Source organism: Triticum aestivum, chromosome 7A, assembly GCF_018294505.1.
Source record: "Triticum aestivum cultivar Chinese Spring chromosome 7A, IWGSC CS RefSeq v2.1, whole genome shotgun sequence".
NCBI lineage: Eukaryota > Viridiplantae > Streptophyta > Magnoliopsida > Poales > Poaceae > Triticum > Triticum aestivum.
In genome coordinates this window covers 32,588,027-32,601,304 of record NC_057812.1, presented here as the reverse complement: position 1 = coordinate 32,601,304, position 13,278 = coordinate 32,588,027, and the positions used below count along the sequence as shown (strand labels likewise).

At 44.9% G+C, this 13,278-nt stretch overlaps 1 protein-coding gene across 1 annotated transcript; it reads left to right on the top strand.

The window, feature by feature from the left end:
- The first annotated feature begins 4,887 nt into the window (after window positions 1-4,887).
- On the top strand, window positions 4,888-10,939 carry LOC123149740 (protein ACCELERATED CELL DEATH 6). Its single transcript, XM_044569449.1, has 3 exons — window positions 4,888-6,482; window positions 9,330-9,874; window positions 9,979-10,939. Exons 2-3 carry the CDS (start codon window positions 9,557-9,559, stop codon window positions 10,564-10,566), a joined length of 906 nt encoding a protein of 301 aa, XP_044425384.1. The 5' UTR covers window positions 4,888-6,482; window positions 9,330-9,556; the 3' UTR covers window positions 10,567-10,939.
- The last annotated feature ends 2,339 nt before the right edge of the window (window positions 10,940-13,278 follow it).

Here is a 13,278-nt window from a genome sequence, read left to right as displayed (position 1 = left end):
GCATTCTACCACGTCCCATTCCCACTCCATTCTCTTTGTTGTGTCCATAATAGACTCGATATACCTTCGCCCGTTCCACAAAGTTGCTGGTGAGGAGCACCGATCCATGATGAGATGGCGATGCCTTCTTTGATATAGACAGTTGTTGCCTTGAGCTCCAGTGTCAGTTATGCCCAAGGTGAATCATTGTGGCTGTCAATTTTTCATAATACGAAGCTGGGGACCAAGGATGTGGATAGAAGCCATCCAACTGAAAGTCCATTCGACGGTTCCATACATGCCCGAGCTGTGTACCCAGTTCGTTTGACCAACCTACGCAAAAAGTTTACCTTTCTTGTTAACCCCCCTTGGTCAAGAGAGTTTCTACAGTACATTGTACTACATAACTTAATATGTATTAAGTTGATCTAATCATTAATATTGTTCGACTTGTGGCCTGGAATGATTTGATGTGAATGCAACAACTATTCGACCAAACCACATCAATGAAGACACTACAAAACAATAATGTACGTCCTGAGTTCGTAGAGACCACATGCACCACATGATTCTATCATGTTGTGATAGAATAAATTCGAGGCATATCGTTGATCATCCAAGGACCAAGTAATTACATGAGCATGACACCGAAATTTGTTAATGAGGTTCACCATCATGGCTATATCCCCGGGGTCTGACTATGGGCGCTCCTCCCCATGATACCGCTATAATACCGCACCCGGTCTCCCTGGACGCCGACACATGCCGCTGGCTTCCACTGCGTTCCTGTGCTATCATGTTGGCATAGGTTACATCGTGTGTCTACCCCGCAATATATGAGAGGCCTAGGATACAAGTGTCCTACTAGGACACGACTCCATATCCTATCTAAACACAATACAACTACAAGTCCAACTGTAACACTATATTCGACACAACTCTAACAAACTCCACCTTGGTGAATATTCTCCACCACCTTGAGTTCGTCAATGCATCAAACTTCCATGTACATTGGACTTGAGCTTATCCCATGATTACCGCTGCTACTCCAAAGACTCCATCTGACTTCACTTGCAACTTGTAGTCCCTTCTTTTCTTGACCACAGTTAACACTCGAGCAAATTAAGTTTCACATTACTCTAGTTTGCGCTCCCAACTTTGAGAGCATCAGTACAACGCCATCACACACTGATCACTGATCTGCGTGAAAGTGAACAACTCACATATTGGGTGTCACACATAAGAGTTATCTGAACTCAACGTCACCGCTCCTTTCTTGACTGCTTGTCTGAAATTTGAGGGAATTTCAATGTTGCGTGTAGTCATCTCGAGTCAAATTCACAGTTGTCTCACCACATGTATGACCACCAGAGCCCTGGTCCGTCTCCATGTCCCATGCGTACCGCGCGCCTCGCCGCTATTACTGCGTCGAGCCTCCACTGTCCTCGTCGAGTCTCAAGGGTCGCGAACCCAAACCACTCAACCCCCACTGCAGAGTAACATCGATCATCACCGACCAATGACGAGTTTTACGCTTCCATCGGACCACTAGGCTCCAGTCCGAATTACGTGTCACTCGCTTTTCTCCAGCTGAAACATGCTTCGATTCTCTGGATCCTTACGCCGTAGCCCCTCAGTCCAGCTCCACCTTAAATATGACTCCATGGTAGATGATCAGTCCACCCTCGTGCCCCGTTGACTTCAAGCTCCATGTGTACACCACCTTGAATCAACCCCGTGCCATAGTCTTGTCGAACTCACACAAGCACTCGGGTCTGCGCCACGTGTTTCCACGCCCAGAAGTCGGTCACCATCAGCACCACACACCTATGTCGTCATCGCCAATCCCACCACCATCATCTGTATCAACCGACTTATATCGATCCGTCAGACTACCTAGTCCGACCGAGCCGAACTTATCGGGCTGCATGACACGCTCGAGGCTCCCAAATCATCTTCCGTGAATTCCCATCCATCACATGATACTTCCGTCTCAGCTGTCATGACTTCCCGCAACGCCTTCAAGCATCTCTATTGCGCCAACAAATCTTTCACCTTTGTCTGCCATAACCCAAGGTTTCCAGTCCAGTCAATTTCTCCACCTCAAACCTGATACCCGTTGGTGCCATAGTCCTTTGTATGGCCGACCCTGCAAAAAATTATCCGAGCTTTACACACGATGCCCCAAGTACACGAACATAACCTCTAGTCTTCCGCATACTACTAGCCAATCCAACCAAAAAAATCCTTCTGGTCCTCACTTGTAGCAGCTCATGTCTTGGCTCAACTCTGATTGCTAGGCTAATTGCTTTGCCCTGCCTTGCTAATTCCGATGAGTAAATAGCATAAAACTACTACTTTACAGGTTAGGGTTCCAAAAAACTACCGGTTTCAAATTTTTTGCTGATAACTACCAACTCAGGGGTTGGCTGTTTCAAAAAACCCAAATTGTTGAGTCTTTATCAGTTGATACCGATTATGACAGGTCGGGCCCGCATGTAAACACACCGTTAGTTTGACCTTAGTTTGACCGTTAACTTACATGTGGGGCCCACATGTAAGTTTCTTCTTCCTCTCCATCTCTTCTCTTCCCTCCCCCTGTGTCTCCCGTCCCGGCCATCTCCCCTCCTAAGCCGGTGACCTCCCTCCCTTCCAGAGCCGGCGACCCCCCTCTCTACCCAGGCCGGCGACCCTCTCCCCCGAGCCGGCGACCCTCCCCCATCCCCCCCGAGCCGGCAACCCTTCCACCCGAGCCGGAGCTCCTGGTGGTGACGAGGCCGGCCTCGTCCGCGAGTCATGGCGTGGCGGCAGCCCCAGGCGAGGCACGGGAGCCGCGAGTCATGGCGTGGCCGCGGCGCAGGTGAGGCACGGCATGGCAGCCGTTGCGGGCGCGGCTCGCCGCTGCAGGTGATGCCCGGCATGGCGGCCGCTGCGGGTGCGGCTCGCCGGCCTCAGGTGGTGCACAGCGTGGATTCCGCCGCTGTGGGCGCGGCTCGCCGACCGGAGGCAGAGCGCTCGAGATCGAGCTCCTGCCATGGTGGGTGCGCCTCCTCTGGATCTAGGGACCTGATTGCTTTTTTGAAACTTCAGGGACTCGATTGCTTTTTTAGAAAACTTCCAGGGACTTGATTGCTTTTTCAGGCACTAACATGTGGGCCCTGCATATCAGTTAACGGTCAAACACATGGTCAAATAGACGGAATGTTTAGGTGTGGCCCGATCTGTCATAAACAGGTTTAATTTTTAAGCAATGGACATTTAGAGTTTTTTGAAACAGCCGACCCCCGAGTTGGTAGTTATCAGTGAAAAATTTAAAACCGATAGTTTTTTGGAACCCTAGCCTGTAAAGTAGTAGTTTTATGCTATTTACTCAATTCCGATGGATGCGTCCCTCATGTATCAATGGGTTTTCCTTCCGCTGAATCAATCTGCCACTTGTCTCCTTGTGTCAAATAAGGACTCGGTCCTCTTTTTCTTTTCAAAACAAATCTGGTACGCCTTGTAGCTTCCAGCATCTTTCTAGCCTTGCACGCCCGAGCCTTGGATTCAAGTGCCACAAACTACCCGGGCTGCGCCCCTCGCTACCCGCTAGGCTTGGGTCACGCGTGCGTGGCTGCACAGCGCCTCTGCCTGCCCTGGAACTTCGGCCGCGTGCGCCGCCGCCGCTTACTCGCACATGCCCCGATTAATCCGACTCCGCCGCTGCAATACACTCGCCCGATCGATCCGACCGCCGCACGTCTCGCCTGATGCTGCTACAAGAACACGCGCCTTCCGATCGCTTCCTCCAGATCAACTATCCACAACCTCAAATTGAACCTTGCTCATTATACCACTCGTTAGAGTAAATTCGAGGCATACCGTTGATCATTCAAAGACAAACAATCACACAAGCATGACACCAAAATTTGTTAACGAGGTTCACCATCATGGCTACATCCCCGGGGCTTGACTATGGACGCTCCTTCCCATGACACTGCTATAATACCGCACCCGGTTGCCCTGGACGGTGGCACATGCCGCCGGCTTCCCTCGCGTTCCTGTGCTATTATGTTGGCATAGGTTACATCGTGTGTCTAGCCCCCACTATATATGAGAGGCCTAGGATACAAGTGTCCTATTAGGACACGACTCCATAGTCTATCTAAACGCAATACAACTACAAGTTCAATTGTAACCTACCTTGTACACTATATTCGACATAATTCTAACATGTTCGACATGGTTGTTGCACCACATTAAGTGAACACGTTACTCTAACTGTGAGCAAGACGACAGTTGTACACAACAACTAATATATGAGTGAAGTACCCTCTGGGAGGCATATTTACACAAACACTCGTTTTAAAAGTTGTAAGATTGCCAAGTCCCCAAGGCAAAGCCGTGCAAACATCAGACATGGTAGGAATAGGAAAGCATTGTGGAATTCAGTGCCGGGTAGATGACGTTGTCTGGCCTGTACTGTTGCTGACCGTGTAGGACTTGGGTGCATGATTGATCGGATGATTAGCCGGTTCGTCGAGATGCATTGAGCATCTGTGCGTACGTTGTTTGTTGTGTTCATAGCAAGTGGAAACCGAAAGCATCTTCATGCCGTACATGATGCACTCTTTTGATGTTCCACATGACGTAGTACTTGTTAGTTTGTGGTTAAAAAGTTAGCAAATGACCAAAAAGTAGTTCGAGCTTAGGACATGTTGTTAATTTCACTGAAAACTCCTCGCAAAAAAAAATCCACTCACACGTGGATGCCACGTCAGCACCTCCCATCTCTGAGAATCGTTTTGGACGTAATCGTATCACTTGCACCAAGATTATGGACTAGACTGCAATTTTAGAGTGAATGGACTGAAGTGCGCATCTTAAACTAGTTCATGGACCAATGTGGCATTTTACTCCCGGAGATTCCCCACTCGGCCAGCACGCCGCCGTCCACCAAATTAGCAACTTTGCGCCTCTCCGCCGGCTGCAAACGCTGTCGTCGCCTCGCCTCCCCCTGCCGCTCCCCACGCCTCACGCGGAGATACGGCCGCATCTGGGCGCATCTCGTTGCGCTGACGCTCCGGCGCCGCCGCCCCAGCCTGCCGCAAGTCGCCGGCCCCGTCAGGCTCCGCGTCCGGCCTCCGGCATGTTCGCGCCTACGGTTGCTGGGAATCCGTACGCCTAGCAGCGAATTGATAAGTCCCTCCCACCTTTTGTTTGCTCTCTACAAATTCCGTAGGAATCCAAAATTGGTTGAAATCTTGCGACTAGTTAGCATCTGCAATCTGTCCGTCTCCACCTTTTTTTTAGTGGGCATGATTGCAGCGCAAGATCACTAAGAAACGACAAAGCTGAATACTTCGTTTGGAGCATATAGCATATTATAGCAGCAACTTGTATCAGAGCATATTATATCAGCATTCAGCCACTAGTATCTGCTGTTAGTACTTCAATTGGAGCATATCAAATTAAATAGTTCGTTTGCCTGCAGAATTAACTAGTTGATCTGGATCAAGACGACGACTTATTCTCATCGCAGGGTGGGGGTGAAGACGACTTGGGCAGCCATCATACACTAAGCATCCAACTTGTGCAGGAAGTGGAGAGCTTGCACCCAGTGGTGGTGAACTAGTGATCTTGTTGAGGAACCTCCTAGTTTTGCTCTCCGAGGCAAAATTCAGTGGCAGTGGAAGATCTGGCGAGCAAGGAAGATTCAGCAACGATTGTGGCGGTGATGGCCTCCAGCATCCATGAATCCACTGCAGAACCCCTCCTGGTAATCATGAACCCCCTGCTCCTATCATCAGCATGCTCTGGCTCTTGGCAGGACTTGGAGTTTCTGCTCAACAGGGGAATCGATCAAGTGCAACCTTCCATTATGCCTAGTCAAGCATTTCTTGACCTGCTTATGGCCTACGGCTCCGACAGCTGCATCAACAAAAGCGCGTCAACGCAGCGAGTTTCCGATGATATCGAAGCATTTCTTAACCTGCCTTCAACTGTGCCGTCACTCCTGGATGGAGTCACCACTGAAGGGGGCACCGTACTCCATGTGGTGGCCACATATGGCGACAGTGATGGCTTCTTGAGGAGTGTGGACACCATCCATAGCAAGGCAAAACACCTTCTGTTTGCGCAAAACAATAACGGCGACACGCCCCTGCACTGTGCTGCACGAGCTGGGATGTTCCGGATGGTCTCTCATCTCATTAGTTTGGCCAGAGATGAGAGTACGAGTGTTAACAGAGTGAAGGAATTCGTGGAAATGGAGAACAAGCTTAAGGAGACAGCATTGCATCAGGCAGTCCATATTGGGGATAATGACATAGTCAAGCTGCTAATGGAGGAAAATTCAGAGTTGGCCAGTATTCCGAAAGACGGCACTTCACCTCTGTACCTGGCTATCTTGCTGGAAGAGGACATCATTGCTGAGACACTTTATAGTGCAAGTAACATGTAGCTTTCCTACTCCGGGCCTAATGGACAGAATGCGTTGCATGCCGCGGTTCTTCGAGGCACAGGTACACATGCATCTTTCCACTAAATCTTTTATATCTGACTTGACCTACCGTTTTCTGCATATATTTTTCATTTTTTGAGCATGTATTTGCCTCTTATACCTCCTACTTATACTTGTACAAGTGTAGTTTTGCCCTGTAAATTTTTGGAAAATTCATCAGAAGCATCAAACATTGAGCAACATCTAGCATATGCTCCTTTACCTTTCCGCTAACCTGATTTGTTCCGGTGTGTATGCGAGTTTGATATAATCCCCTGAGCTAATAAACATTCAAGCTGGGTGTTTACATATTCTATACCATTATATGATCTGGAAACTTTCAGTAGTGCATTCCACTGAGACATGTTATTCTATGAAATTCTCTGAAACTCTACGACACATCACTCTTGTTCTTATTGAGACAATCAAGTAATTCTAATGCAATCTATAATTTTTATGAAGCATGACATGGGCTCCAAGCACAGAGTAAGGATATGCCGCTCTTGTGTGCTTTGCTAGTTTGTAAGAATTACATATAAAATTCTGTCTTTGTTTTTATTACTGAACAATGCAGTATTTAATGGCCCAAGTGTTGAGAAAGGTATGGTACCAAGCCGCAGTGATGCGGTCCTCTGCTGGGCTGTCTGATCTGCAAGATGGTCCCACTCCCTTTAAAAAAAAAAGGCAGCCCGGTGCATGTAGCTCCCGCTTGCGCAGGGTCCGGGGAAGGGTCCGACCACTTTGGGTCTATAGTACGCAGCCTTTCCCTACATTTCTGTAAGAGGCTGTTTCCAGGACTTGAACCCGTGACCTCTTGGTCACAAGGCAGCAGCTTTACCACTGCGCCATGGTCCCACTCCCTTTCAAGTAATAAAAACCATTTCTCATAAGTCACATGCAAGACTTCAGATCTCCTAATAAAGACCAATTTGCGAAAAAATTAACACTAGTATTTAGTTCTTTGACCACTGCAGTTTGCAGAAGGAGATTTGCAGGAAATAAGAGTACATGTAGTTAAGATGACAGAGAAAAAGCTGGGTTGCAGTTTGTAGTTCCAGTGACTAAAAATTGTTAATTACCTCTTATAAATTCTGGGACAACTTTTATGCACACACGATGTTGTGAGAGGCAACCGAGTCTATTATTCTTGAGCAACTTGTTCTTGAGGGTAAGCAATGTAAGTAGCCCAAATGGAAGTCTTTTCAATGCATTTTCATATCGCCCTTAGTTATAACTCCATCTGAAAAATCTTGTTTGATGATCCTAAAAAATGAATCCTATTGACAATCTTCCGCAGGTTCTGTTCACAGAAACAATAGTATGAGTCTTCCATAGATGTCCTGATGAAAGTCTTGAGTGTGCCTTTATCTTCCCTATATTACTGCCATTCTGGAATGCCCGTACATAAGGTAGATGCAGGTTGTGAGCTTCAAGAATCAAGAGTGTTCGCAAAGGGGAAGGGGGGGGGGGGGGGGGGGGGGGGTTGGGGCAGCTTCGCTGCAGCGGCACCACCACGCCCGGTCCTGCCGAGCTCCGATCTGGTGCCTCCATATCTGCACACAAGGCGTCGCCACCCCTCTCTGCTTCCTCCTCCCCACCAATCTGCACTACATATGCATCATCTTCCTCTTCCCCAGTTTCTCCCCTCCCTCTGGTTTCCCCTATTCCTCACTGCTCCAGCCGCCAGCTTCCCCTCTTCCTTCTCGCTAGCTTCTTCTCCGGTCCTTCCCCTCCCCTGCATCTTGTCCTCTCCCTCCCAGCCACCCATAAGCTCCTCTGTTCTGTACTCTGTTTTTTACGGTTCAATTTGTGGCTGCTGCCTAAGTTCTAATTTTATTTCAATTAGTGGCTGCTGTCTACTAGTGTGATGCTTACGGGCCTTTCTGTGCTGCCTGCATAGATGTTGCTATAACTATTAATCCCAAGTGAAGTAGTGATTTAAGTTATGTTGTTATGGTCTCGGGTTCCTCTACTTCCCATGCTTTCAAAATTTATTGTACGACAGTAGTATTAGGCCTTGTACAATGCTAGGTGCTTAGAAAAATAAACCGGGTTTTTCTGAAGCACCGGTGCCTATTCCTACAGGAGAGACGCCTAACTAAGCGTCTACCCTGACAAATACGCACCGGTGCTTAAGAAAAGTCTGGTTTATTTCTCTAAGCACCTCCCCTAAGCACCTTGCATTGTACAAGGCCTTGGTAGTTAAGTACTATAGTATTTTTTTAGTAGCTACTGCTGAACTACATGTCGGCTAGTCAAGCACTAATCGTGACTAGTCATGATTAATTTGTCTATGAGTCGGCATTCTGACCACTCGGCTTGACTCGTAATTCTTGCTCCTAGTTAATGTTCGTATTAGCAATAGCAAGCGAGAGCCTTGTATTACACATTACTCCCAATAATTTTCACAGAATTGCACCCCCTTCACATTGTTCTGCTTCTCCCTTTTTCTGTTGTCTGCCGCATAAATATACAAACATCACTCTTTCCGTTGTATTTTGTGCCCCTCTTTATAGTGTTTTACTTACGCTAATAAGAGCGCATGCACCTGGCTGCGCTACATCCTTACTTGGTGTACAATTCCATATTTTGGTCTAATTAATCAAATGTGCAAGATGTGGGGTTTATGTAGATTACAAAACTTGGTAACACAGTGGAATGAGTTTATATCTAATTTGGTATTTCAGTATATAATAAGTGTCCATGGATAGCTGACAAGATTCGATATATATACAATGAGGTTACCCTATGAAAGACTATTGAGACGATATTGATATTTTTATTTAGCTTGCCGATTATAATTTAGTGTCGTCTAGATAGTAGTTGTTGTTCTCACCTTGATTAACTTGAAAGAAATATCTATTTGCAGAGCTTACTAAAAAGGTCTTGGAATGGAACAGTGATCTCACTACACAAACAGATGAAAGCGGGAGTACACCTCTCCATTTTGCTGCAGCTCTGTTAGGGCAAAGTCTCCAAGGAAGTGTATGCTGCCAAGTATTGGAAGCTAACTCAGCTGCATTGTATCAATCAGACCACAATGGATTATTTCCAATACACGTTGCTGCCTCTGTTGGTGAAAGAGGGACAATCATCATGTTTCTTAACAAGTCCCCAACCAGCGCCGGTTTGCGCGACAGCATGGGAAGGACATTCCTTCATGTAGCTGCTGAGAAAAAGAAAGTCAGGATAGTCAGTTTTGTTTGCAGAAATCGATCGCTCTCATCGATTCTGAATATGCAGGATAATGATGGAAACACTGCACTACACCTAGCTATCCAGACAGGGAGTCTTCCAATGTTTTGTGCTTTGTTAGGTAATCGGCAAATACGTTTAAACTTACCAAATAAGAAACGGCAAACTGCTCTAGATATGTCACAGTATAAGATCCCCTCAGGATTTTTTGATGATCAGGTAATGTACTCTACCAGTTTATTTTTAAGCACTGCCCTTGATGCGAAAGAAATCAATGGAGATTTGTGTGGTTTGGCTTCACCTATTTCTCTTTCTTTTTGCAGAACAGTGAAGCCAGGATACACTTTGCACTTAAAGTCGTTAGTGCTAGGAGTGGTGGCTGTCGCCAGGATCACTTTGAAGAAAACTACAATGACCAGCTAAAACATTATGAAAAAGAAGAATTAGCAAAGGTGAAAGATTCAACACAAACATTGTGTATTGCTGTAGTGCTAATTGCAACTATGACGTTTGGTGCTACTTTTGCCCTTCCTGGAGGTTACAGAGCCGATGAGCATACCAATGGAGGCACGCCTACACTTTCTGGGAGTTATGCTTTTGATGCATTCATAATAGCGAGCACACTCTCTTTCATCTTGTCTGCGATGGCTATAGTAGGTCTCATATATTCTGGATACTACTCACACAGTCGCAAAATTTTCTTACTCGTAGCCTTGTATTTTGGAGCAACATCAGTCACATGTTTCACAGCAGCTTTTGCACTAGGCTTATACATGGTGCTAGCGCCAGTTGCTCATAAGTGTGCTGTCACTATCTGTGTCATTATCCCCTTTGTTGTTCTATGCAACAAAATTGAATTTTTGGTAAAGTGGGTTCTTCTGGCCCATCATTATGTACTCGAATTGGGCTAATTCGCACATTGGTAATATTAGCAACAAAAATCCTTTGCAACCTGCTGATGGAATTTTGGCCCATCATATCCATATTTGTTTGGGCCACATATATAAGGAACTAGGCTTATAAATGGAACTGCTGATACAAACTATTAGCACCCATGACTACTTGAAGATGCATCAAATGGAGAATTTTTCGGTCAAGGTGTTTTCGCCTGACCGTTGGGTATTTAGGATTTACTGTGCTTTTCTTATAAGAATATTTAATTATTTTTAAGTGTTGTGTCCTGATGTACCTTTATGTTCAAGAGTTTGTGCTCATCATCATGTAAACACTGATTTCCAGTGCTATATACAACTTCTTTGAAATGTGCAATTGGTTTTGATTTTCTGTGTATATCTCGTATTTTTGTATGTAAAACTGAGTGTAGGAAGCCAAATCCACGCGCAAATATCTTTCTGACCTAGCTACGGTGGGTAAATGTATTACAGGACTATTCTTCTGGTACTTGCCTCTGAAGTGTCAGCACACTGCTTTGCTACCTTAATGAAATTATTATGATGGATTTGGGAATTGGTTGTTCTCGTAGATGGAGTTTCATGAGAATATCCAATGATTTGTCAGTGGCTTTTGTAGGACATAACTTTACACAATTATTGCCTAATGTTGCGCTAGAAGGTTTATGCACCATATTGATGAGAAAGGATGCATGATGGTTTTTTAAGCATGTAACAAACATGGTTAAGTTGAGTCAGGGCAAAGTTGTTTCTTGAATATGGTCGTTGCAATTCATTAGTCGTGAATGCCATCCTAATAGGTGGCATGAGAGAGAAATGAAGTGAAAGCGAGCGCTCCACAACATCACATAAGTCATAGCACTCCTTGTAGGAAATTGCATGTGCATCACTTGTCATGTTTATGTTACCTAGTGCAGATAGCATGGTTAGTTGCTTCAGTGGTATCCGATATGTGAACAAGAAACTTCATCATGCTTGTATTTGATTGTTTGTCTCACAAATTAGAGTGTGCCCCCCGTTTTGGTAATGTGTGCAATACCGTGTTTCTAAAGTAAGTGTCAATAGAAAATTAACACATGACATTGCAAAGATGGAAGTTCATCACAGGAGCTGGCAAATTTACTTGATGTTGTCGACGGTTTCACTATAGGATAGTTAAATATTCTTGTTCTAGATAGATGATATACCAGAATAGTTTAAGATTTGTATGCTGGCCAATGAACGAAGAAACAGTGTCATCCTTTCCTTTTTCCACTTTGGTAAGATGATGCAGTGGGAATCTATTTAAGTATCCATATATCCAGCTATGTAGATATAATCTTGAAGATGAGCACCTACGAGAGACGCACGTCGGAGGACACAAATCATATACAGAAGCATGTTAAGATTGAAGATTAACTAGTTGATTGTACGCTGAAAGTATTTTGTGAAGCAGTCATGGGCTATGATAAAAAGTAAGACCACTGAAAATGTCTCTTGACGAGATTAGAATGAGAAGAAATAATGGCCTTTGCAAGCTTGAAACATTTGTGTACTTGCCCTCCAATGTTCGCATTTACTTCTTGATCTGAACAGTTTTGCGAGAGCGGAGTTAGTTGGTGAGAGGCCAGATCAACTTATGACTGCACTCTTGAGTTGTTGGAGGAGAAAATAGTGCTTCATGGTATCATCACACGTTCTATATATTCACTAGTTGTCACGTTATTTCCAGTTGAGAGTGTACTTATACGATCGTCCCGCCACAGTTTGTCACTTGCTCTGGTGAAATCATTGTACTGTCGTAGATTGTAGGATTAGGAGACGTTGGGATCATGCACTCTGGTAAAGAATTAGTAGAAACAAGTTGGGGAATTGGACAGGGCTCTGTCTGCTGGGCGAAGAGCTTGAGCAATCCCTCCCATGATCCACACATCTATTGCTTTTACAATTTTCATATTTGGGACATTGCAACCGAGCATCCTTAGCTCCTCTCACGTATTCAGTTAATTCAGCTGTCAGATTGAATATCTCTATCATTCCTAGCTGTTGATGCATGTTAATACCTTTATTTTCGCTCAGTGGGATTGGCTATTCTGGTGAGAGAGAAAATCGGATTATGTTTGTTTATTGAGCCTTGTACAATCTATCTCTGGCAACCTTGCAAATATTAAAACAAGATTAATAATCACATGGAAGATTCAAAGAATTTAATATGGTGTCAATATTTTTTTTAACTCTTATAAATATTTGAAGGAGATCATGTAATAGTTTCAGAGACATGGTAGTTTCATATAATTTGGTCTTATTCCAGAATAGATGACCTTTAGCACGCCTGGCTAAGTGAGCGGCACCGATCCCATGTGTTAACACACTTCTGTGTAGAGACCCACGATTTAAATTGCTAACTATTGCACTTTGTAATGCTATCCTACCTACGGCCGTGAGCTATTGCACATTGTACAACTATAGTAGGAGATAATCGACCTGGAGTATTTGCACCTGAGCTCAAATGCTCCTGGTGAACAATAAAATTGGGAAAATAGAACAAACAATTCTGATTTCTTTTGTGACAACCTTTGACAAATTTTCTATGTGCTTCCCAAAATTCATCATGAATGAACATTCCTGGAAGTCATGGCAAAAAAAAAAAATCAATACTCCAAAAATGCTTTTTTTGAAAGCATTTTGCATTTTGGAGTATTGGTTTTTTTTCCATGACTTGCATGAATGTCA

Coding starts and splice junctions, on each gene's coding strand:
- LOC123149740 (XM_044569449.1), top strand. CDS start 9,557: ATGTTTCTTAACAAGTCCCCAACCAGCGCCGGTTTGCGCGACAGCATG. Junction 9,875..9,978: donor CAGGATTTTTTGATGATCAG/GTAATGTACTCT, acceptor TTCTTTTTGCAG/AACAGTGAAGCCAGGATACA.